The sequence below is a fragment of the Malania oleifera genome, chromosome 8 (genome assembly GCF_029873635.1).
Source record: "Malania oleifera isolate guangnan ecotype guangnan chromosome 8, ASM2987363v1, whole genome shotgun sequence".
NCBI classification, from domain to species: domain Eukaryota; kingdom Viridiplantae; phylum Streptophyta; class Magnoliopsida; order Santalales; family Ximeniaceae; genus Malania; species Malania oleifera.
Window position 1 is genome coordinate 7,094,455 of NC_080424.1, and position 27,207 is coordinate 7,121,661.

At 36.2% G+C, this 27,207-nt stretch overlaps 1 protein-coding gene across 24 annotated transcripts; it reads left to right on the plus strand.

Moving 5' to 3' along the window:
- Positions 1-27,189, plus strand: LOC131162363 (uncharacterized). Of its 24 annotated transcripts, none has more exons than XM_058118745.1 (6): positions 14-134; positions 253-336; positions 541-1,505; positions 1,663-1,894; positions 14,737-14,819; positions 26,186-26,666. In XM_058118745.1, exons 3-6 carry the CDS (start codon positions 678-680, stop codon positions 26,306-26,308), a joined length of 1,266 nt encoding a protein of 421 aa, XP_057974728.1. In that variant the 5' UTR covers positions 14-134; positions 253-336; positions 541-677; the 3' UTR covers positions 26,309-26,666. The 24 variants fall into 24 exon arrangements, 23 of the variants coding, with proteins under 23 accessions (XP_057974750.1, XP_057974730.1, XP_057974737.1 ...); XM_058118753.1 differs by lacking the exon at positions 26,186-26,666 and adding an exon at positions 23,553-23,914; XM_058118762.1 differs by lacking the exon at positions 26,186-26,666 and adding an exon at positions 26,932-27,165 and having other exon boundaries at positions 49-180.
- The last annotated feature ends 18 nt before the right edge of the window (positions 27,190-27,207 follow it).

A 27,207-nucleotide genomic window follows, 5' to 3' on the forward strand; every position in this document is an offset into this window, starting at 1 on the left:
ATTTTTTAAACGGTTCACTTATCAAGTGCACCCCTCCTGCTCTAGACTAGCGGGTAAGAGAGTACCGACTTCCCGCTCCATTCTATCTTTTTCTAGGGTTTATTGAACCCTGCAAAATGGTGGTCTCTGCTCTGGTAACTCTCTCTGCGCTGGCATATTCGCATGCATTGCTGTGATTAGGTTTGAATTCTTGAATCGGTTCAGTGCTGTGTTTTTTGATTGTGTATTTTAACTCGGATTATGATATTATAGCATTTTGAAGTACGCTCCTTTCTCGCAAGAGCTTAAAACCCTACGGTTTTCGCTTCGAAAAGCATGGAAACTACTTCTGGAATGGTATTCAAATGAATTCCCTAGTCTTGATGGATGCGGATTGCTAATGTGTTCTCATGCTTCTTTTGTTCAATATTTAATCTTTCCACATGTTGCTATTTCCGTGATCGTCTACCTTCATTGCTACTTTTTTTTTGGCAATTCATTTATTTATAATGCTGTCACCGAATTTTAATTTATTATTCTTTTGTTTTCCTCGTAAAGCAGATTTTCCATTACAGGGAACGGAGTTTGTTTGAATGGAAGAAAGTTAATTGAGCATAATTGTGGGGAGAAACGGAGGAAGAAAATAAAGGCGGTTGGTCATTTTTGTAAAGTTGGTTAATTGTTAGGTGAGCTTTAAAATGCGACCACCTTTGGCGGGCAAGAACATGGTGAATAAAGATGGAAACGTTGTTCAGAAGGTTTCTGACCACCCTATTGATATGAGGTTGGAGAGGCGATGGAAGAGAAGATGCATTGCTTTTGAAGGTTTCAAGAAAGGTCATAGTGATAACAAAAAGAAAGCCTTGAGTGACGTGGAAGTCAATGTACTGGTAGATGAAGATTGCACTGAGTCTTTGAATGGTTTGGGGGAGAATGACAATGCTCATTTTGCCCAAGATGATGATATTGACCCTCATTATAAGATGTTCTTGGACCAATTGAGAGAAAATGGGAATTCTTATGTGCTTGAAGTCAGTATAGATGATGAAATTTCACAAATTTTAAAGTACGAAGAAGACGATGCCCCATGCAATGAGCTGAAGCAAAAAAACCTCAAAAAATTGAGGACCAATCCAAGTGAGGACAATAAAACAACTCCAAAGAAGCTGAGGAACGTTGCGAGCAAAGTAAGAAGGGATTCAGAGGTTGAGAAAAATATACAACTGGAACATACGGATCTTGTTTCAAGCAAGAAAAATGAGAACTTGGATGAAAAAGATTGTGCCAAAGTTTTTCATTCTTATAAACCAGTATTTGAGCGTGACTTTGTGGAGTCTGGTCTGGTGGACGAAAGCTACCAAGTGTTCCTTAATTATCTCAGATGGGAGGGTGGCAGTCTGGTTTTTGTGCATGAAGATGACAAACCATTGATTTACGAAGAAGATGATGGTAAAAGTTCGTTTGATTCTGAGGTCTTGGCAGCGGACACTGCTCCATATTGCAGTGAAAGAAAATATACCCCTTTTGTAAGTACGAAATTGTTTGATTCAGCTGTACGTGTCCCATTAGATGCAAGCATGTTTAACTTTGTTTAACTTCCTGATTTTTTATTATTATTTAAAATTTCGAGTTGATTTGCATCTGACTTTATTATCGTTTGCATTGTTTGTGAATAATAATAAGGCGGAGGTTGATGAAGTGTGCTGCATCAAAACTCACGAGAGAGATGTTAGTTCCTTATTTAGAGATAATCTTATGGTTGTTCTTAGAAAGCCTTATGACCCGAGGGAGTATGATGAGCTTTTACAACATGCATCTCTCCGAAAGCCATTGGAACGATTTAGAGATTTGCGTGGTAGGATAAAACCATATTCTGCAGAGAGTTGCAGCAAATCATATCTCGATCACCACCGTGGTATGTTGTATTTATGCAATTGTTGTTTCTGGCTTTGCAGTTGTCATATTGTCATCTATTTTAAGTTAGATATTGATTATTAACATGCAACAAAACTGTGACAATCTAGCATGTTATTGATTAATTCCTCATGATTTTTTAATACTGTTTTAAGGCCTGGATCATTTTGTTCAAGAGTTATTGAAATTGTAAAGCAAATTATTATCCTAAGTTTCTGAATTCAATTATTCATTGTAGCTTCTATTGTGAAGTTTTGGCTGAATTTTGCATCACGGACATACTGGGTTTGGAATGTGCTTTTGGAATGTGCATTCCTATTTTGTTTTTACAAGCTACTAATTGATGTTGTAAATCTCATGTTCATCACATTCTTTTATTAGAAATACTTACTTGGATTTGTTGTGCATATATGGCTGTCTCAAACTGTGTATAGTTGCTATATCTAAAATGACAGTGGTGATGGTCTTCACTCTTCATGCCATATGAATGTGTAACAGTCGGGTTCCACTTGTCTTTTCTTTGTTTTTTTTTTGGGGAGTGGAGGGTGGTGCTGTTATCGGGTCACAGGTGTTATTGTTACATCTTAGTTTTTTAACCTTCCCAGCCTTTTTCATCATTATGGAATCTAGAAATATTGACGTTCAAAGATTAGTTCAAATCTTTCTGTATGGATTACTGGTGTTTTTCTTCTTTGCCTCTTGGAAAGATGGAAAATTTTGATTGTTAAATAGGCCAGGCTATAAATTTATAGTTGGGCACGGATTATATCTTTGAAAATGACATAGTTTTGAAAAGGTGTAGGTCTGACTTCTGATGTGGGACATTTGTACCTATAAATTTTGTTGTTTAGCTTTGTTGGTTGTGCTGAAGTAATGCCATTTTACATCAAAAGCCTCTATTATTAAAGCATGTTCAAGTAATAGAATTGGGTTAACTTCCAGGAGGTAGGATATGCAAATGAATTGAGTCGAAAAATGCAATTTTATTCTATGGATATGTATTGAGTAAGTCTGGAGCAGAGAAGCGGTTTTATGTTTTTTGTTCCCCCTGACAAATTTAATTTTCTGTTGACTAGGTCTTCAACATTAGGAATTTCATGGCAGGATGGTATCGAAACATGGGATTTCTAAAATTTGTGGCATTGTGGACCACGCCTGTGGGAGCCTGTGGAAAATATATTTTATGTTTTTCATTCACTGAACATAAATCTTTGAAAAATGGAAATTTTGGGGACAGGATCATATTTTTTTGCATCGTTATGGGTCTTCTCTTCTGGATTTTTTGGGTGTTTGGTTTTTCTGATCCTCTTCATGGTTCATTGGCAGTGTAACCTTGATCTCTGGCATTTGTTTTGTTTTGTGTCCTGTGTTTTGTGTGTGTGTGTGTGTGTTTGGGGTATCTTTTGAAGAACTTCTTGTCCTTTTTGTATACTATTTTCTTTATAAATAAAATTTTGTAAACTCTTAATGAATAAAATTTTCTGTCTATAAAAAAATCTCTCAATATTTTTTTTTGATAGTAAAAGAAGAATTTCTTTAATTGAATAAGAATATACAGCTAGGAGAATAAGACATCTCCTTTACATAGTCTGGAAAATTTAGATAGAAAACACAAAGAAACAACCTGAAAACTACAAAACAATAGAGAGAAAAACCAACAGAACTAACACTACCACACATAAAGCCACTCGCACTGAATATCAGAGAAGCTCATCCCCTTAAAATTCCCCTGCCCCACACACCAAAGAGAAGCCAAATAGTGTATCCTTTCCAAAATGAGCAAAAGAGGCAACTTCATCCCTAGAAAAATATGCACATTACGCTCCATCAACAGCTCCCAAAAGATTTCCATAAGAGCACATTTCCAGAGCGCTGCCCTTTCCTTTTTCCTGACATAACCAGTGAAGACACTGCCAAAAAGTCCTCCACTCATGGTCTTAAATTTCCACGAATTGTCGAAATTTCCTTCAAAATTTCAGGTTTTTGTCACCCTCGAAATCGAAATGACAGTCAATTTCCGTCTTGCATAATTTTCGTCGAAATCTCAACGAATTATCCAAAATTTATCGAAATCTTGAAATTTTAGCTAAACTTGTCAAAATTTGAACTATGCAATGAAATTTCTTCGGGATTCAAATGAGAGATTTAGGAGTGAAGTGAAATTTCTCTCTTGATTTATTTTATTTTATTTTTATTGAGACAAAAATTATTACAAGTGATTTTGAATTTATATGAAAAATAAACTTACAACAACATTTTATTTAACCATTCATGTCTAAATTATCATTATTTGTATAATAAATAAAATTTAAATGATTTATGAATTTCATTTGTACTAATTGATTCACTAAATTTGTTTAATGTACATTATCTTACAAATATGTTTGATGCACATATTATATTACAACTTCTCCACCTCATACACAGCATAGATGTATTTGCTTGTAAAATATTAGTCCTAGAACTTACATTATTATGTCTATTAATTATTTCTAAAGCTTCGTAAAATAATTCCATGCTTTACTGTTGATTTTCATTATTTTTTCTAATCGAAATCGAAATTGACATGGAAATTGAAATTTCCATATTTTGGAGCTTCGAAATTTAAGTCGAAGTCGAAATTTAAGACCTTGCCTCCACTGTCTCAGATTTCACCCAACATTTGCCAAAAATACCAAATAACTTGTTCCAAACCCTCCAAGCATAGTCACAATGAATGAACAAATGCAAAGAAGATTCTGAACAATTAAAACAAAGAACACAGATGTTTGGATAAATAGCCTTCAAAGGTCTCCTAAGCTATAGCAAGTTATTGATATTAGTTCTATCAAGCGCAACCAACTAGGTTTACGCTTTGATTTTAGAGAGGACTTTGGCCTTCCAAATGGAACTATAGAGAGGCAAAGGTAAATTAGACCTATTCAAAAAATCATAAATAGTTTTGCTAGAGTATACCCCCGAAGGATCTGAAGACCAAGACTGCCTATTCTCCTCTAAAGAAAAATGATAGTTATTCAACAAGACTAGCAAAAAGGATGGCTGTACCATCTCCCTATCATTTAACGATCTATGAAAGTGGAAATTCCAAGAAGGCAAAGGACCACTCGGATCAATAACAAAAGAAGAAATGGGACCATCTTCCCCTAAGCTTAGGCGAAAAAGGCGTGGAAAAGAAATGGATAAAACAACATTCCCCAACAAATGATCTTTCAAAAAATGGATATCACTACCTCTACCCACCGGCAATTTAATATGGGGAAGGAAGAGGGGATAACTCCAAGAGATAGCTTTCCATGGGCTCTTTGAAGAACATCTAAATCTCAAATTAGTATCCTACCCATTCTCGTCTAATCCATACTTACTTTTAACAACTAAATGCCACAAGATGCTTGATATTGGACTTTGTATATAAGTGTGGGAACGGCCACCTCAATGAGCTCTAGGCTTTTGACTTCGTAACTCTCATGAAAGGACGGGAGGCCTATAGTAGTGTCAGCTGATGGAGGACACTATATGAGTAGAAGTACTTTGTGGCGATGCAAAACTGTTCAATCATATAAGGTTGCTGGTTCAAAGATTTGTCTTGGATGCCTTACTGATCGACCTTGATGTGTTTTCACTAATTGAAGATTCAAGTTGTGAGACAATTTATATGTGCAGAGAAATTTCCAAGGATGCTTTATTATTTGGTTTTCAAAATAAAAGCTTTTCGTATTTTGAAAATGGTGGGAGATTCTTAGAAAAATCTAAATCTGAAATGTTATAGTTTTATTTATTTTAATGAAGGTCAAGAAAGTGTGTCTAGAAGTCATGGGGTGCATTCAAGTGTGGTTAGTTGAGGTGATCTTTGGCCACAAATAAGAACCAAATAGTATTGTATTTAAACTAAGCCAAGGGTGTTGACCATTCAAAGGGACATTGGTCGGCCTGTAAATGGGCCATGGATTTGGCTTTTGAAAGCCAATAAAAAATTCTACAATTTCATAATTGCTCTTATCTACTTCAGCAAACCATATAAAAATATTCTTTACTATGCATAAATAGTTATTTGGTTACAACAGCCTTGCATTGCCTAGAAGTGTTTGATGGTCCAACTTCTTTTGTACAAACAATATGATGATGGCTTCATTGTAACCTAGAGTATAATTGCTTAAACCTGGTGCAAACAAATGATTCGTTAATGATGGGGGCGAATAACACCTAAAGGAAGGTAGTCCCTCCCCATCACAAGTTTAAAAATCACCTTTTCATTTTTGTTCCTACAGCTGGCATTAGTCCATAGGTTCTGTTCTATTCTCCAGAACCTCTGAACAAAGCGGTGCGGGGAGCAAAATTGAATACGTAGACGCCTAAGCCAAAATCCATATGTTCGGATAGGAAAATGGAAATCTTCTCTGGATTTTAACTTTGGATTTTGACCCCTCAAATTCTTTTTTCAAAATTCTATCCATTTTTATGCAACCTATAAATCCCAAATAGCATGTAAAGAGGCATTTGAAAGGGTAATATAGACAATAATCCTTGTGATAACAAAACTACCAAATGAAGCATTTTTGGAATCTGGAATTTGTAAATGCTGAACTTTAGAATCCATCATTTGCAAAACTCCTTATCCAAACTAACCCTTATTTCACTTACTAGTTTGTCATTAAGTGTCAGCTAGATTTTTGTGGCGTCTTTTAGGATATAGGCTATGTTATGAATTTTACTAGGTTGTATGATGTTATTTAACATTGAAATAACATGCAGGAGAAATAATAATGGCTTTTTTTTTGGACACGGTAAGAGAAATTTTATTAGCTTAAGGAAATACAATGAAAACAGAATCTTGTAGAAGGAGGAGCAAAACCACCTTCTAAACAGAAAGCAAACAGCGTACAATCTCAACAAAAGACAAAAAGCTATAGCTTGAACAGGAAAATATGCTTGAATTCCAAGTAGAGGGTCAATTAAGCAGGATTAATTGACCAAATGCTCCTTCCTTTTAAGAAATAAGGATGCACCCAAATAACCTAAAGAAAACTTGGAGGAACAGATGAGCCAAAGAAGTTTCATAGCAGTAACATTCCTCCATTCTGTTAACAGTTTTATACCAAGTCCTCCTTCTTCCAGGGTTTTACAGACTTCAGTCCACTTTACTTTGCAATATGAAGTATTCCAATCATTACCTTCCATAAAAAGGCTTTGATTTTTTTTTTTTTTCCAATTCTTTTACCACTGAATCTGGAAGAAATAAAGCACAAGTCCAATAACCTTTAATGTTGGATAATATAGAATCTTCCTGCATGAGCCAGGACTTTATGAATCCATGCGTAAACCCAGCCGCTGAATCTGGAAGAAATAAAGTAGTAGTCCAATAACTTTGAATCTTGGATAATATACATTTAATGAGTTGTAATCTTCCTGCAAAAACCAGGAATTTATGAGTCCACGAGTAAATCCTTGCTAAAATTTTTTCTGCAAGCAGATCACAATCTGTTTTACTGAGCCTCTTGGTTATCAATAGCAAACCTAGATATTTGACATGAAGAGCTCTGATTTTAGCCCCCAGGATATCAGATATTTCCTTCATTTTATCTTCACAATGTGTTTAATACAGTAAGCAGTTCCAGAATCACCTTTTGCAAGAATAAAAAGATGATCAGCAAACTCCAAGTTTTTTGTAGCCAACTTATGACATCTGTAATGATAAGAGAATAGACCCAGCTCAGCTGCTTTTTTAAAGTCAATTTAATAGTTCCATCACCGTAACAAAAAGATAGGGAGAAGGTGGGTCTCCCTGTCTTAACCCTTTTCACCTTTAAAACACCCTTGAATTACCCATTAATTACAACGGAGTAAGAAGGGTTGTAATGCATTCGCTGATCCATGAAATGAATTTGGGAGGGGTTTCTAATAATTTCAATATTTTGATGACAAAATCCCAACTTACTGCCAAAAGCTTTCTTGAGATCCACTTTTAAAGCAAACTTTGGAGGCCTGTAGTTTAGATGGTACAAAGTGAAGAAGTTCCTGAGGTAATAAGATATTATCCTGAATGTTACTCCCTTTTATAAATGCTGTTTAGTTCAAACCAATGAAAGAAGGGAGGCAATTTGAAGTCTATTAGCCAAAATTTTAGTGATCCATTTGTAAATGAGATTGTAGTAAGCCACAGGTCTGGATTCACTAGGAAATGAAGGATTCCTTTATCTTGGGAACCAGAAGCAGCAGGGTAGCATCCACTTGTTTCAGAAGTTTAGCATCCTTGAAGAAAGATTTGATAGCTTCACACGCATCATTTTCAACAATGGGCCAGCAGTGCTTATAATAATTTTCCATTAAACCCATCTGGACCAGGACTTTTCATCTGAAGAAGAAAATATAGCCTTTTTTTATTTCATCCCTTTTGACCTCCCTGTTCAAATTCAGTTTGACTTCTTCTACCCACATGAAATTTATAATTGACTTCAGGGAATTCAGATTTCACTGAATAATCTCCCTGCTCTTTTTTGCTTCTGTCCTGTGTAATCATTGAGAGAAATTTATTATTTCTATCACCCAATTTAAACCAGTTCACTTTTGCTTGTTGCCTCAACATTTCTTCCTCATTTTTTGAGAGTTCAACATAAATCTGAACTTTTGAGTTCAAGTTCTGAACATCAATAGTGCCATCCAATAATTTTATATGATCAGCATTAATCTTCTCTTTCACACATTTCATCTTATTTTCCTAATCTTTGAAGTGTTGTTTATGGAATTCCTTGAGAGATGTCTTCAGAAGCCTTTTTTTTTGCGATCAGTGTTTATCTTCTCTTTCAAACATTTCATCTTATTTTCCTAATCTTTGAAGTGTTGTTTATGGAATTCCTTGAGAGATGTTTTAAAAAATTTCAACTTTTTGCACAAAATAAACATAGGAGTCCTAGTGAAATTTGTCTTCCATAGTTTATCCACCAGAATATGGAACTTCCTATTCTTTGTCCAACAATTTAGAAATTTGAAGTGCTTTCTGGTTAAAGAATTAATTTTCTGAGATAGCAGAAGAACTAAATTGGGACAATGATCAGAATCTCTGATATACCTGGAGGGAGGAAGTCAGAATATAGAGAAGGAAAAGTCTGACGAGCAGAACCTGAGACAAGAAGCCTGTCCGACTTTCTTGCAATGAACCCATCCTTTCTTTTATTAGACCATGTGTAAAGAGGCCCTGAAAGAGGAAAATCATCGAGACCAGGTGTGGAATAGGAAGTTTCTGAAGTCTTCAACCCCTTCCAGATTCCGAGCAGAGAATCCATTTGTATGTTGAAATCACCCAAGACAAGCCTAGGGGAATTTATGATCTTACTTGATAGCTTTAGAAGCTGATTCCAGAGGCTTTTCTTTTCAGCATTGCAGTTAGAACCATAGAGAAGAAATGCAGCTACATTGATCATCCCATTTCATGTTTAATGAAATGTGCTGGGAACTTTTTATTATTTCATCAACATTAATAAGTTTGGGTTATAGCCAACCCAAATTCTCCCCTAATCCTGTAAACTGCTATAATTATGCAAGTAACACCACTCTTTCTGAATATTTTTGGGACTCTTGCAAAGTTTTCCAAGTTGATCTTGTTTTCAAACAAGCCAATAATTTGAATACCAGATGAATGAAATACTAGATGAATGAATAAGTTTTTTCACCTCCTTCTGCTTTAAGATATCATTAGGACCTCTTATATTCCAGGCAGCAGCTTTAATCATTATTGTTGATTTGAGGGATTTAATTTAGTCTGAGAAGGCCCACCATTTTTCTTTTTCTGCTCTTTTCAGCTGATACTACTTGAGCTGTATTTTAACTTGCTGATGCAGTTCCATTGATGGGTTTGGATCTGCCCAGACTTGTTAACGGAGATAAATCAGGCAATTAGGCTGTAAATAATGCTGATTAGGCTGTAAATAATGCAGAAAATATGGCAGCATTTAAGTGCTGAAAATCAGGCAACAACTATGTAAATCTCTTTATATAATGAAAGCAAACCTGATGGAAAGGGAATTCAGACCAAAATTAACATGGTATCAGAGCTGGTTACCAGGATCCTGGGGAGTCTTGTCGCCCGCCTTTATTCTGTGGTGTTATTTATCATTTGTTTATCTCTCCATGTGCTGTCGGGCTGCACGTACGGGGGAGTGTTAAAGCTAAAATATACATTGTTGGCCCACAACCTAACAGCTTAAGCTTTTAGGTAAAGTGGTAATTTAACCATCTCTTAGATGTTGTTCGTACTTTGTTGATTGATTCTTCTGTACCTTCTAAGTTCTGGGTAGAAGCTTTATGTACTGCTGTTTATTTGATCAATCATTTGCCTACTGCCACTCTAAATTATGATTCTCCCAATTTTCGATTATTTGGCATACATCCTGAGTATCAATCCTTTCATACTTTTGGGTGTGTTTGTTTTGTTCATCTACCACCTGTTGAGCGTCACAAGTGTGCTGCCCAGTCTGTCACGTGTGCCTTTCTGGGATATAGTCCTACTCATAAAGGATTTGTTTGTTATGATGCTCATGCAAACAAATTCCGGGTCTCCCGGAATGTGATTTTCTTTGAAAATCAATATTTCTTTCAGTCTCAAGTTATTTTTGATACTCCAATTACTCTTCTTCCCACTTTTGATGATGTGTCTTCTTGTATTGAGTGATTTAAACCAGGTTTGGTTTATTATCGACGTCCTCCTTCTTCAAAGCCCCTTCCTGACACTGATCCGTCATCTGATTCTGCGGTTTCTCGGCGCTCCACCCGGGTTACACATCCACCGGATAGGTATGGTTTTCCTCATACCTCATTTACTGCCACTCTCGACACTGTTTCTGTTCCTCACCCATATACCTAGGCAGCCACCCAAGCATGTCGGCAGCAGGCCATGCAAGAAGAAATCCAAGCTCTTCAAGATAATCACACTTGGGATCTTGTGACTTGTCCTTCTAGTGTCAAACCTATTGGTTGTAAATGGGTGTACTCTGTCAAGTTTTGGTATGATGGGTCACTGGACAGATTTAAGGGCAGTCTCGTGGCTCCTGGGAACCAACAAGAGTATGGTATTGATTATGAAGAGACCTTTGCACCTGTTGCCAAAATGACTACCATGCGGATTATCTCGGCACTTGCTGCATTGTAGGGGTAGTCTCTCTGGCAGGTGAATGTGATGAATGCTTTTCTACATGGGGATTTGAAGGAAGAAATCTATATCTCTCCACCTCCCGACATGTTTGCTACACCTTCCTCAGAGGTTTGTTGGCTAGGCCGATCCTTTTATGGACTGAAACAGGATCTGCATGCATGGTTTGATAAATTTCGCTCTACCCTGCTTATTTTTCATTTTACTCGGAGTCAGTTTGATTCCTCTCTTTTTCTTCACAAGACTTATGTAGGAATTGTATTGCTTTTGGTATATGTTGATGACATTGTAATTACTGGCTCAACATCTCAGGGCCTCTTTTAACGTGAAAGATCTTGGTCTCTTGCAATACTTTCTTGGCCTTAAGGTGCAACTTACTCCGACTAGTATGTTGTTACACCAGCACGAATACACGTTGGAAGTAATTTCATTGGCTGGTCTCCAATCGGGTAATTTTGTTCTTACTCCCTTGGAGGTAAATCTTAAGCTTCGTCAAGAGGAAGGCAAGTTTCTGTCAGATCCATCCTTGTATCGGCAGCTTGTTTGGAGTTTGAACTACTCAATGATTACTCATCCTGATATTTTTTTTGCTGTGCAGCAAGTCAGTCAATTTATGTAGGCTTCCCGACATCTTCATTTAGATGCTGTCCACTGCATTATCTGATATATGAAGGGCATCTCTACACGCGGGTTGTTGTTTCCTAAGGAATCTTCCTTACAATTGGTGGGGTATTGATGCTGATTGGGCCGGATGTGCGGATACTCGTCGCTCTGTTACTGGCCGGTGCATGTTCTTAGGCAATGCACTCAGTTTTTGGAAGAGTAAGAAGTAAGACAGAGTTTCCAAGTCCTCCATTGAGTTTGAGTATCGTGCTATGTCTTCCATATGCTCTGAGATCAAATGGTTTCGTGGGTTATTGGGTGAACTTGGTTTTTCTCAGCTCCATTCCACTCCTCTTCATGCTGATAATACAAGTGCTATTCAAATCGCCGCTAATCCTGTCTTCCATGAGCGTACAAAACATATCGAAGTCGATTGACATTCCATACGTGAATCACTTTTCCTCACATTTCCACCGAACGTCAAACTGTAGACATATTCACTAAAGCTTTTGCTCGGCATTGACATTAGTTCTTGGTTGATAAATTGATGCTTCTTGATTTACCAACATCAATTTAAGGGGGGATGTTAACGGAGATAAATAATGCAATTTGGCGAAGGAAATGTGGACTTCCAGAGGTTGTCCATGTGTCGTAACATCTGCAAAAGAAATGTGGACATCTGGAGGCCATCCACATGTCATAATGTCTGAAAATGACATGGGCAACGAATGCCGATCCCCATCACTAAGTCCCAAGATGTCCAGTATATTGAAGGTATGTTGTTGAATTTAAACCATATGGGAATCTTCTTTAGTTGAGTTCTTCCTTCTGCTTGGGGATCCCAGTTAGATAAAAGCGAAGGAGAATTTTCAATAAACCATGGAACATTTTCCAAATACCAAGTTTTCCTTCTTGATTTGTAAATTTCAAGATATGACCCCTATTGCTAATGAGAATATATCAACAAGTTCAGCTCTCTTCTAGACTTTTTCAATGATTGTTTAACATTTGTTTAAGGAGGACAGTGACTGATAAAGCTTCTGGTGAGGCTTTCCCCCATTTCTCTGTGCTCAGTTGAAAGACTTCTTCTGGAGGATCTATCATATTTCTGCCATTTAAAATTTTTGGCTCATAAAATTGCATTTCTGTCGACATATTTGAAGAAGATTGGAAAAATCTCTCCATATTTTCTCTTTTGGACCTTTCTTTTCTTTCTCTTTCATCTTGGGATCAATTTGATTCCATAGAAAGATTGCAAAGGTCTCTTCCTGTAAATTTCTTCATTTCTTTCATCGAATCAGCCCGAACAGATTCCATTGATGCAAGAAACAGATTGTAGGTGAAGAAAATCCATAAATGCGACTCAGAATTTTGATCAGAATCAAAGAATCTCGATTTCTTGATGAATGGCGCAGGTTAGCTCAAATGTGCTAACATGCACAGAGAGAAAACCGATTTTCCGGCCTCTATGTAATAACCACAACAATGACATGTTTGTTAGTTAATTATACTTCTTTCTTGATTTAATAATTTCTTAATACCAATTAAGAGGAACAGTTGGTTAGTTTGCTGCGGTCTAATAGGGCAAGGACATTGCAAGCTCCCCATGCTGTGTATAGAACTTCAAAAGTTTCAATTGGAGAAGATCTGTATGAATTTGAATTGTTACTCCGGGCTAGTAGTGAATGAAGTGTTAAAGTAGAGAGAGTGCTCGCCTTCTGTACTCAGTTGACCAAGCAAAACTCAAGCGAGGCTAATAGTTCTAATTGCAGGGACATCTAAAAAAATATGCTCTTGTTTGTGATCTTCCTTCTCTTCAGGTTTGCCAGATTAGTCGCAATGGTCCTTTTTAGTAAACTACAGCCTCGTTGTTAATCAACTCCCTACTTCAATTAAAGCTCACCGCTGCTCCCTTTTTCCCTATAAAGCTGTTCGCTCCAAGGGCAGGTTCTTATGCATTACTCACCCCTCTGCCATTGGAAACACCAATTCCCTTCTGGCCTGCATTTGTTAAGCATGCTGCCAGCATTTATCCTGAGTGAGGATTGAACTCTCCATGAGATTCATTGTTGCATTATTTATAGCTTCCTTGTTCATTGACAAAGTGAATTTGGAATTGTCTTTCATGCCCCATATTCGCCTAGGGCATGACTTGGCTCCAATATTGTCAATCTGACTCAAATTTCAATAAGATGATCTGAATCCCCTTCGTAAGAAATACTGAATAGCCGGATCTGTTGTAGTATATATTTATGTTTGTGATTGAGTTGAAACTGTATAGAGCTTTTATTTTGCAACTTATTTATGATGTCAAAGTATTGTTGTGGGCATCAAACAATTGAGAAAACTAGATGGCTCATTCTATTGAGAGAATTGGACCTGTGTCATCTTCATGTTACAAACCAAAAATTCATTATCCAATTCAAAAATCCAACCTAGGGGCTGGGACCAAACATATTCATGAAGAGAAATTGGATTATTCAGGTCCAAGCTACTGTGTTTCATATAGCTATATTTAGAATTTTGAATGTCAAATTGTGCTTATTTTAGAATCTGAGACCAAACAAATTCATGGAGAAAAATTGGATTGTATTCAGGTCCAAGCTACTCTGTTTCATATAGCTATATTTAGAATTTTGGATGACAGTTGTGCCTATTTAAGAATTGAAATGAGAGTCATGAACAAAAAGACTGAGAAATGAGAATCATGGTGGATATGGTCTTCATTTTTTGTGTTGCGGACTAGTGCAATCTTTAGTTCAGGTCATTCAGTGATTCCATTTTGTAGTGGGGCTAAGGCCAGATATTTATATCTATTATTTGTAAAATAGAGAGAACAACCAGTGCACTTGGCTCTTGCCGCACATCAAGTGTTTCTGTGATTTGAATCTATGATCAAAGATGATTTTGGTTATTAGTATTTCCGTTTCTTATGGTGAGCATGGTCGCTAGTTTGCTTTGGGTTCTAGTCTTATTGTTGTGTTTTACTTAATTTTTTACCTGAGCAAGTGTACTTTCCTCATGTGCGTCTTTGTGCTCATATAATATTCTTTTTAATACTAGTCAGTTTATCAGCTATTTTGTTTTGTGTTATATTGCAGATCTTGCAAAGGAAATTGATTCATGCCAACCTGATTGCCATAAGGTTTTGAATCTCTTACGTGGATTTTTCTACTGGTTGCAGGTGACTCTTTTATGACACTTTTGTACCTTTCATTTTTTTTTTCTTCTTATATATATTATTTTGAAATTTATATTTTAGTTTGATAGACACATAATTCCTGCCTTAATCAATCCAAGCAAAAGGAAAGAATGCATTGAACATAAAGAAGGGGTTGAGATAAGCAACTGTGATCTTCCAATTCAAGTTTTAATCAATATTAAATTATTTACAAAAGCTTACTGATAAATGCAACACGTCCTGTACGTCTGTTATAGTTGCTATTAGATCCCAACTTTTTAGTTGTTCCAAATCAATGCCTAGACTATTATTAGTGCTGCAATGTGTGGTTCCTACATAATGGAGGATAAACTTTGTGTGGGGATGATGTTCATGTCTTGTCACGAGACCTAACAAAAGCATACCTGGATAAGCATCAAGCTTATGTGGCCAAACTCTCACATTTAAGCACGTGAGCAACAAATTGGGAGTGTCTTCAGAGGCCTCCTCAGCCATAAAATTAGGGTTGCACTTGGTGAATTAGAATGAGGTGGCTTTTGATTCTGCTAAAGTTCTTCAATTTCATGCTACCACTATCAAAGATGTTTAATTTCTCTCAAAAACCTCCTTTTTCAGCTCAAAATATTTTAGTTGGTGCACACTGAAGGTAAAAAATGATATAAAATAAAAAATATGAAAATTATGAAGAACAGAGGTTAAAGTTCTTGGGCTGCTTATAGAAACTGTGCATGTCAGTGCTCAGTGTTTGTGATTTACGATTGCATTTCCTGAAAAATGTAGTAAAAATGAGAGCAGAGGAGGAAGAAGATGGAGAAGGGTCCCAAACTAAGCTTCCAATGCCACATAAGATGAAAAGTCCAAGGAAGCCCCTCTTTTATGAATGAAGCATCTACTTAAGTCTTCTGTTATATCAATTCCACATTGCAACACTAATATTGGTCTAGGTGTTAAATTGCAACAATTAGAAAGTTGGGAGCAATCATGAAAGTACAGGATTTTTTTTATCATTAAGTTCATTCACCTCAATAAAGAAGTTAACTACTCAGTTCATTAATCTTGCCCCTATTTTCCCTGAACATCCTTTTCTGTACTAGAAAAAAAAGAAATTTCCTTGAATTCCCCCCTAATCCAATTGCACCTAGTTATTGCTAGAATGCATGGACAGCACTAGGTTTTGTCCCCCAACAAAAAATGCAAGCCACCCCAGTATATAAATGTGAAAATGCATATATCCAAGCAGACATGGCTTAGATTACAGAGTGTGTTAGACATTCTCCTTCTTTTTAATATGTTAAGAGTAGGATGTGTTGCGAAGGAGTTATTAAAAGATATAGTGAAGAGGGTTTGGGTGGGGCTTAGATTTTGTGCATATTCCTCATTTACAGTTTGCAGACGATATGATTGTTTTCCTATGAGATTTGGGTAGCTTATTGATGTTGAACGAGAAGCTAGATCACGGGTGGACCCTTGTTGGAGGTTGATTAAGAAGAATTGGATCAAGATATTGTTGGGTCCTTAACCCAAATATTTGTTGTTAATTAGTAGTTTTTATGTGTGTTTGTTTAATTTTTAGTAGGCTTTGCGTGTATTTGGGGTTTGTTTGTATTATGTGTTTTTAGGGGTTCATTTATAATTTCATGCATCTTTAGGGTTTATGGGTTTTTTGTTAATTTGAATTGAGAAGTTAATGTGAGTTTTCCCCTACTTGGATCTTCTTCACCCTCTCCACTCCTCTCTCTCTTTTCTTTCTTCTTGATGCTACATCGTTTGGTACTAGAGCCTAAACTTGATTCCTCTCTTCCATTTCCGACCCACCCATTTTCCCTCTTCTTTCAGTCTCTCCTTCCTCTACCCATTTTTTATTTCTCTGCTCTGCGCTGTGCCTCAAGTTCTCTGTGCCATGAACATGCAATGATCTTTGATCCTCATAACAGATCCTATTTCTTTCTCTTGGTCAGTTTCCATCTTTCCCAATCCATTCGTGAACTTTAATTATTCTGAATTTATAAAAAATATAAAAAGAGAAAAATCTTCTCTACTGTTCACCACTGCTGCCCATTTTCGTTATGTCACTCCCATTATCCTGCTGCATAGACCCCCACCCACCATAACAATCAGGAGCCACCGACTAGCTAGAACCTAGAGTTCCTTCCGGCAAACAGCTCAAATGTTGTCACTCACTGTTTGATGTCAAATCTCCACCATTGTTATTATTTCATCCCCTTGCTGTGATCCTCTGACAAGGATCTGAACTATCATCAGAAATCCATCCTCGTACAGCTGATCTGCAGGTGAATGGTAACCCAAAACCAGTATTCCCCCTTCCCCCCCTTCACATGGGTTGCTGCGGATAGAATTGTAACCCAAAACCAGTATTACCCCCTTCACCAACCTTTTCTGTTTCCCTGACAACCTAGTCCTCCTGTTTGGGTTCATCCTTTTCTTTGAACTACTCAGGCCCACTTCTTTGTGTGCAAGCTCAGTTACGTTCTCAAAAAAAAAGTGATGAGCCCATTGTCTGTAGTAAAGAGGAAATGAGTCAATGTTCTCTCTTTAACCATAAGGTCCATAACCAGACAGGGTCTTCATGAAAAGGAAATGATGGTGTTCATGTTCCAGCCAGCTATGATCGTCTTCAGAAATGGATATTGAAATCTTGTCATCAGGTCTTCTCAACAGTATGCAAGGCTCTACCATTCTCCTCAAAAAAGAATTTATTGTGGATCGAAATGATGGGTTCCATTTGGGAATGAAAGGCAGTAGAGTTGAGCTTAATACTAGGATTTTAGAGAAGGATGGAGAGAGGAAGAGAGAGATGCGAAAATGGATGAAGATCACAAGACACTAAAGAATTAGGGTTTTTGAGGAGGCTTTCGATTTTCGGTGAAGAAGAGATGTGAAGATGGATTGAGGTTAAGGTTTTTGAAGAGGCTCCTGACTTGCGGTGGAAATCACAAGACTTTGAAAGTGTTAGGGTTTTTGAAGATAGCTTTCTATTTTCGGGGAAGTTCGCAAGATGTAGTAACAATTCTGTGAAGACAAGAGGGCGAATTGAAGAATCGAAGCTAGACAAAGATTCAGGGAAGATTAGAGATTGAAGGAAAAGCCGCCATGATCGCTCGCTAGCTCATTGGAAGAATGGCGGAAGGAGTCATCGGATGCTCGCTGCCATTGCCAATTGCCTTTTAATTTCCTGTTATGTTGGATTTTTATGTAATTTTGTGTTCTAGTTAGTTTTAGGTATTAATAATTGGTTTGTGAGTTGTATAAGACAGTTACCATATTTTGAATTCATTTCCAGTTCAGCTTTTCCTCCCTGTCTCTCTCTCGCTCTCTCGTGCAGCCTTTCCCTCTCCTTTCTTTCTTCCTTTCTTCTTCCCTTCTCTCCTCCTATTCTTTGAAATTTTGAAGGCTCCTCTCACCCATGTTAATGCCAGCTATACCACTCTTGGATAATTTGATCTTAAGACCCGAGATCTTCTTAAAGATTTTGAGCAACAGAATAGCTTTCATGAACTGAACTAAATTTTCCTCAAGGAGTAGCAGAGGGCAGCAAACTGGAGATGTGAAATCTCCACTTCCTCCAGTCCTCCCTCCCCGCACAAAGCCTCTAATCACCCCCCTTGCCTGAGCATGAAAAAACAACCTACTAAGGGTATCAACAGCTAAGGTCAACAAGAAGGGGGATAGAGGGTCTTATTGTCTAAGACCCCTAGAGGCCTTGAACCAATCTCTCGGTTGACCATTGACAATAACAAACATATGGGACGAAGTGAGACAAACCTTGACCCACTTTCTCCACAGATCCCCTAAAGACTTTTTTGTTCATCAACAACAAACTACAACAAAACCAAGCCTTAGTCCCACTAAGTGGGGTCGGCTATATGAATCCTTTTCCGCCAATTTATGTGATCATGGACCATTTTTTGTTCATCTCCTTATCTAAAAAAGTCCCAGTTGATTTGTTTGGACTGTGATCCTGGAAAAGATCAACATGCATGATATGCATCAGAGGAGAAGACCCTATATGGCTCTTAGTCCTGACATGTGCTTCATGTGTTGTGGAAATAATGAGTCAAATGCCCATCTCTTTGTGCATTAAAAGGTAGCATTGCAGCTTTGGGATGCCCTTTCTCTCTAGTAGGTGAAGAGTGGGTGGCTCCAAGAAAGGTGAAAGACTTGCTTTTGGTTAATTTCAGGGATTTTGGTAAAAATAGGAATGGAAAACTCTGTAGTGTGTGGCTGTTTTTTCCATCCTTCGGAACGTATGAATTGAAAGGAAGGCTAAGATTTTTAAAAGTTGATCTACCTGGTCCTGGATTTTGTGGGATAGAACAACTTTCCTAGCCTCCTGGTGGGTGCACTCATTGGGTTTTTTTAGGGGTTTTCCTTTGCCTGATCTTGCTAGAGATTAGAACTTGTAATATAGTTTTGAAAAATTTTCCCCCTAATTTCGTATTTTTTGTGCTGCTTTTTAGTTTTTTTTTCCTCCAGCTTTTGTAGTTGGTTGAGGACTCTCTGTCCTCCAGTATTGTACTCCATTTCTCAGGTTTAATAAAATCATCTTTTTTCTTTATCCAAAAAAAAGGAAATTACACTGAAAGATAAAAAATCTAAAATAATCATATTTCCTAATTCCACACCTAAAGTAAGTATGCCAAATAGGCGGCCTAATGGATGTAGGCAGTCCTGTCGTACTCCCTGGCTGAAAGGAACTTGGCTCTGGAGAGTGACTGTACATATGACTCTTAACGGCTGAGGAGCACTCCCATGAATGGCATCTTCAGTAAGCCATGTAGCATCTGAAGTTGGATAACCTCTCTACTGAACCAAATACTATCGAAGACCAACTTGAGCACACACCACTAACTCATACTATACACCACCATGTCTTGTGGCTGAAAAATGGAAGGGGCCTGAGAACTGCCGATCCTGCATAAGTAGCATATGACAAAGGAGGAGGCTCAAAGACGCCTTTGTAAGGTGTCTAATCCCCTCCATTCAAAATGGACTAGTGGTGCAAATGAAGCAATATGCACTAGGTCCAAGTTTCTTAAGAATGGAGAAAGGGCCTCACTGCACCATGCGCCAGGGTGTGCCTCGCTGCACCTCTTGGAAGTTGCCTCAACCTCTATGAGGTGCAAGCCTCATCGCCAGAGTGCACCTCAAGGTGCGTTTGACTACCATGGGTGGAGTCGTCGTCATGTAGCAGACTCCATGTTCGTCATGTAGCAGACTCCATGTAGTTGTGTTTTTGTTTTGTTCAGTTTTATTGTGGTGTAGATGCTCATTTCTTGGTAGCTTTGCATACTTCTCCTTCCTCAGGGTTTTTTCTTGTCTTTTATTTTTTTGTCGTTCTTGACCCTCCCCCAAATTTTTCTAATAAAAAAGCCACTCGTTATTGAAAAATACTACTATGGAATTAAAACTGTTATTATTTGGTGCTGTCCAAGTATTTGATCCCAATTCGTAGGACATCCCTTTTCCTACTCTACTCCCTTACCACCTGACCTGGGCTCCAGGTACTGTTGTTTGTTTTGTACAACCATTGGCCAACCCAGTGAAGAAAATCAGAGCTAGAAGTCTGGATTAATGATTGACCTTCAAACTTTACCTGACCTGAGTATAATGACTTAAATGCAGATGATGGTGATTTCTTTGTAATTGCTGCTTTGTACGTAATTGTATGTGGATAAGGCCATGCTCTTACTGTCTTACACGTCCGTATATAAAGAAAATGAACGTCCTTGGGCCGTAAGGCTCGCTGCTTTGAGAGGGTAGGGGGAAGTTCAGCGCAATGTACACAGCCTTACCCCTGCTTATATGCAGAGGCTGTTTGGACTCGAATCTTTGGCCAAAACTCTTGATCTTGGTCAGAGAGTAATGTGATGTTTTTGTAGGTGGGTGGCCCAATTATGGTATGTGTACTTGGTTGCTGATTTGAATTACCAAAGCTCTTGATCCAGTGAAGCAAATATTGTATGATGAAAGTGCTATATCAACTTCATGTGTTGGTGATGCCGAATAGCCTCAGGAAATATGAACTTTAATCATATGGGTGATTTTGTAAACTAAGGTGGTGGGAGATAAGCGTGAGGGCTGATGGGGAGGCTTTGGAGTTGTATGTTGCTGAATGCTGAAATTTTTGAATGGCAATGAATTTAGTAGGAGTGAGCATTCGGTCAGTTTGTTTAATTATCGAAAAATTTTGATTAAAAAATTTCATTAATAAAACTGAACCAAAATTTCATATTAACCGATTTCAAAACCGACCGAACCGAATTTCAGTTAAATCAGTTAACCTATTTAATATTGTAATATATATAAAGTTTAAAATAAAAAAAATAGAATTTTAGTATATACATAATATATAAAATATTTTAATATATATAATATATAATTATTAATTTATACTATTTGCTTAATTCGGTTAACTGAATATATTAAACTCAAAAACCGAACTGAAAACCGAAATTCAATGAAAATGAAAACTAAACCGAATAAACTTTTAACCAAACTGCACCGACCAAATTTACTCAGTTAATTTGGGTTTAACAGAATTCTGTTCACCCCTAGAATTTAGTATATAAATATTATTGTGGTGGGAGGGTTATAGGATTAAGGATGGATGGAATGGGTTGTTGTGTGTTGGGATTACAAATAAATAGTTATATTACAAATAATAAGCAACAACAGCAATGAAGCTTTTGGGCCCCACTATCCTATATGAATCTTTTGTGCCATTGTGGACAATTTAGATTAATATCCTTAATTTTTGTAAGAATAAAATCTTAACTAAAATCAGAGCCTTGAGTAGTATTTTCTATTTTTGTAAGCTTTAGGATGCCTCTAATTATTTTTTCCACCATTTTTTTGCATAATGAAAAATTTGAGAGGTTTTTTGGTATCATTTTATTTTTTCTATATATATATATATATATATATATATATATTGTTTTCATTCCTTAATTTTGTCTTAAGAATAAAAACTTTAATAATATTAACGCCTTTGAGTAATATTTTCTATTCTTGTTTCCTTTAGGCTCTTCTAATTTTTTTTTTTCCAACATTTGTTTTGCATAATGACAAAAAATATAAGGGGTTGTTTAGTATCATTTTCTTATTTCTATTTTTTTGCTTTTGTGAGTACAGTCAAGAAAGATGTTATAACATTGCGTTTGATTATGCTAACTATTTTTTTTGTTGATTTTTATTCGGTTAAAAAAAACTAAATATTAGATTTTATGGTTTTTAGTTCTTTTGCCGTACTTAGAATACTATAAACAACAACAATAAAAACAAGCGTAAGTCCCACTAGGTGGGGTTGGCTACATGAATCATTTTTTGTCAATTTGTGTGATCATTGACAATTTATTTCGACAAATTCAGGGCTATTAAATTCTTATTCAGCATCTCATTCCAAGTTATTTTAAATCTATTCGTACTCTTTCTATTGCCCCTCATTGCAATTGACTCACTTTTCCTCACTAGTGCACTATGTGGCTTACGTTGCAAGTGTCCAAACCATCTAAGTCGCTTCTTCCTTATCTTCTATTGGAGCTACCCCAAACTTTCCATGAATATGTTCATTTTTTAATTTATCTTTTAATGTTATACTACACATCCATCTTTATCTCGACAACTTTTACTTTTTGAATACGTTGTTTCTTAACTGCTCAACATTTTGATCCATATAGCATAGCTGATCTTATGGTCGTCCTATAAGACTTCCCTTTTAATTTTAAGGGTATTCTATGATCACAAAGCACGCTTGAAGCACTTCTCCATTTTACCCAACTTGCTTTAATTTTATACATTACATCCTCTTCAATTTGTCCTTCAACTTGCATAATAGATCTAAGGTTTCAATGTCTACAAGTGCTATTTATTTCTTCATCATTAAGTTCAACTGTCTCCAATATTTCTCCCATTATTACTAAAATACATTTGATATATCTTGTCTTATTTCTGCATTTCTTAAAGTCTCTAGATTCTAAAGCTTATTTTCATAATTCTAACTTTGCCTCTACTCCATCCCTAGTTTCATCAACCAATACAATATTATCTGCAAACAACATACACCATAGAACCATATTTTGGATACTCCTTGTCGTTGATCCATCACCAAAGTAAAAAGAAATTTTAACTTTTATGGATTAACCATTCGCTTTGTACATAAATTTTAATTAAAATGAAATAAAATGTCTGTTTAAATTTAAAATATAATAAAAATAAAAATATTCATAAAATTTCAATATTTTTACTATTTCCAGTTGTCATGTATGATCAGATTGTTCTAGTAGCACTAAAAAGTGAATTTTGAAATATAATAATTAACTAAAATAATTATAATAATTTTTATTTTTATTATAATATTTTTAATTTGCATTATTTTATATTTTAAAATTTAATAATGTTTTTAAGTTATTTGAAAGGACAAAAAATGAGCATGTGCTCACTGCTCATTGAAGTTTTAAATTTGTTTTACTTTAGTAACATGTAGATATCTTAGCAGTAGCTAGTTTTTGGTTTTAGTTTTCATTTTCATAGTTTTTGATAGTGATAAGAAACACCCTCCAATCATTTCCTCCACCTGAGGATGAGTTTTATTTTGCATTTTGGCGTAGACGTATTATGGCTTGTTTTTGATGGCATACAGCTTTATTTAAAATGCTGATTAATGCAATTTACGGGTGATGGCATTCTCTGACGAGCATGGCTTGTGAATATTGTCAGAATTTGTCCCATGAAGGAGCATTCCGGCCTTGGTTAGATGCCTCGTGCTTGTCCGTGATGCCACCATATAACTAGGAGACTGCTTCTGTTTTAGATGCAATATTACTGCATTATGAGGAAGCAAATCTGGTTACTGCTGCTGTGGCATTTTGCTTTTTGGTAAAAAAGCCTTGTGCTTGTAGATGCGTGGTTCTGTTTCACTGTTGCATTGGGTGTCAACATGGGGAGGAAATGAGCTTTTTTTTTTTGGTTAACAGGGGCTCTCTTATTTCATGAAAAAGCCTTGTGCTTGTAGATGCATGGTTTAATGTGATTCTGGTTTCCCGATGCTGAAAAAAGTTCAGGACCCTTGCTTTCTTTTATTTAGTTTCCCCATCATACAAATAGCGTCCTTATTGCTGTGTCTGAACCCGTGAGGCAAAGGGCACCCTGAGTCACGTTACTTATCGGTATCTCGATATGGATATTAGGCAGGTTGGATGGACTAACACCATGTTTGGGATCCTTAAGTAAGGGAACCATATCACTTTTTAACTCAAATAAATGATTTTTTGCTTAATAAAATCACTATAGAATTTGATAAGTTGGTCACTAGACAAGGCATTGGATGGTAGCAATAGGAAAAGCTTGCAAAATGGACATGATAGAAGTAAATAGCAGATGTGTTTGCTTTGGTGTGCTTCCTCTGAATTAATTTGTAAATCAGAAACTAGAAAAGTTGCACTGTGCCATTTCCCCCAACTATGCGATTATTTGAAATTTATTGAAGCCTTACTTGGTTTTGACTCATATTTCTTGTTGGGTGGTTTGTTTAAAGTGTCTGCTTTTAAGTCTCTTAGGCAGGAAGATAACATGGTATACTAGAAAGCAATGCCTTTCGCCTTGTAAAAATCTCAATTACTATTCATACTGAAAGGAACAAGTAATGACTGAAGACATCACAGCAGCAGCATGGACAACTAGTTTGGGATTTCCCTGACCTCTCTGGTTGCATTGCTTCCCCAAGTGTTGGAATTGCGCAAGCAAATTGCAGTTGAATCTTGCCTCTCTAAAATGATATTCAGGAGTCGTCCAAGTAAGATATCTTGATATCCCTAGCCCTTAGGCTGGCATAATCTTTATCATCAACATTTAGCAAACCATTTTTATCCTAAACGATTAATAAAATCCGAGAGCATCAATGAAAAAAATTTTAAGAATCTGTCAGTTGTAATGCTCAACCAGTGGGATCAAGTGGGTTGTGAAGGACCTTTGCACGCATCATAATTGTACATGTTCAGGGCTTTGAAGTCAATATTTTAGGTTACTTTTTAAGGTTTGTTCATCTGTAGATGGATTTTTTTTAAAAAATTTTATTAAAATTTTAAAATATCACATTATTTTCCAAGTTTTCAGAAAAATCGGAAAATTATTTTTTAGTACTTTCAAGTTCTATTTTTATATTGAGAAATTAGAAAACAATGTGACAGTATTGTAATTGTTTTAAAAATTTGAAGATGAATAAGAAAGGTTTTGTTTTCTTCCCAATGACTGAATAAACTATAAAACATACCAAGTTGATTCAAGGTTGTTGGTCTGTTGATTGCATTAAACAAATTACACTTTACACTCATAGGAGAGAAACATTTTCTGTTTCTTGCTCTTTGTCAATGCTGGATTCCATCTAGGGTGTCGATGAAGGGAATTTCCCTAACAAGAAAACTAAAGATAGGAGGGAAACAAACAAAACACACAAGATATGAAAAACATACAAATGGTGGAGTCGCTACCTTATTTTTTAGAAAGCAAAAATAAAGAAAAATTCTAAGTTTATGAAAATTAGAGATTGTGTTTGAAAGTATATTTGTCGATTTTTTTAATCTTAAATTTTATTAAAATGGAAAAATATCACATTTTTCCAAGTTTTCAGAAAAAAAAATTGGAAAATTACTTTCCAGTACTTTCAAGTTTTCCTATATTTATATTGAGAAATTAGAAAATAAGGTGATAGTATCATAATTATTTTAAAAAATTTAAGATGAAAAAGAAAGTCTTTTTTTTTTTTTTTTTTTCCCTAGGACTAAACAAGGCCTTAGTTTGGCGACATAGTTACTCACAATGATAAGACTCGTGAAATTTATTGATAATGAAGCTAAATGATGCTTCCATCAATTGAAGAGGTAAATTGTGCTTGACGAGAAGAAAAGGCAATGTACATTTTTGAATCCACCATCGAAGATGATTATCTTGTACATATTAAAATTACCAGGCACACAATAATAATGTGATACTTCTATTGTGTTCTTCTCGAGGAAGAAGGAAAGCTTTACCTATTAGAAAATGCAATGAGGATCATGCTAGGCGACATGACAATCACTAATCAGTTTCATCAAAGTTAAATATGCTTAAGTGGTGATTGGGAGCATAGATTTCAATCTTAGATATGAATTTTTGCGGGTTTGAAAAACAAATCTAAATGTAATTTTATGTGCAATTTTTCTATTTTGAATTCACAGAAATTCAAATGTAAGGTTTGAATCCCATGCCCCACTACGCACCCTTCCACGAACCATACCTCATCAAACAATGGTACCTTTGAATTCTACTATTGAGTTTAGGTGAGAAAGATAACGTCTTCGGTCTTTCTTCACTAGTTTGAAGAGCAATCCTCTCCTTATGAGCTTAGCCGGAGGTGGATACATCTTTCTGTGTACCTATGCAGCGTGGATTGTAGTCTCGCGAAGCCGGTTACCAGATGGTCTAAGCCCTTTCAGTAATGTTCGAAGCTGCACGGCAAGGCCTTGATTGCTCGAGTGGACTCATGCCTTACGAGTAAGCAAGAGCAAGTAATCCCGTCATCTCGTGTAAATGAGAAGCAATAGATAGAGGCGGAGAAGGCGGTTGTTCTCAGGACAAATGCCAAAGTAAATGCGCATAATAAGCTCTGCATATGAATTCTCGGTCGTCATAGGATTTCTTTTGAATTTTCCCAATTTTTATTAAAATTACCTTGCATTTTAATATTGAGTAGATGCACATTGCGGTGACTATTCTGAATTTCAAAGGCTTAAGGGGATGCAATTGCGTCACTTTTAAGTTTTATAATCAGATTGATTTTAAGTTTTCTTATCTTTATTAATATTGCATTTCCTTTTAATAATTGAACAGTCATGCAATTGTAGGGACTATTGTCACCTTAAGAGACTTAAAAAGGATTTCTTTAGAATTTTCTCAATTTTATTAAAATTACCTTGCATTTTAGTATTGAATAAATGCACAATTGGGGAGGCCATTCTCAATTTCGGAGGCTCAAGGGGATGCAATTGCCACGCTTATAAGGTTTTATATCATTATTAATATTACATTAATTTTTAATAATTGTTTAATCTTGCAATTGCAGAGACTATTGTCATCTCAAAAGACTTAAAAGGACGCAATCACCCCACTTTTGAGTTCTATTGTCGAGTTTATTTTATGTTTTCAATAATTTCAAAAGGAAAGTGTAGCGATCAAGTAAACTATAAAACATAATGTTTAATACAATCACCAAGTTGACTTAGGGTGACTGGCTTGTTGATTGCATTAAGCAAATTGCACCTCACGGTTGTAAGAGAGATGGACATTTTCTATTTCTTACTCTTTGTCGAAGAGAATTCTGTTTGGGGCGTCGACAAAG

Coding starts and splice junctions, on each gene's coding strand:
- LOC131162363 (XM_058118747.1), top strand. CDS start 678: ATGCGACCACCTTTGGCGGGCAAGAACATGGTGAATAAAGATGGAAAC. Junction 1,506..1,662: donor AAAGAAAATATACCCCTTTT/GTAAGTACGAAA, acceptor AATAATAATAAG/GCGGAGGTTGATGAAGTGTG. Junction 14,820..26,185: donor GATTTTTCTACTGGTTGCAG/GTGACTCTTTTA, acceptor TTTCTTCACTAG/TTTGAAGAGCAATCCTCTCC.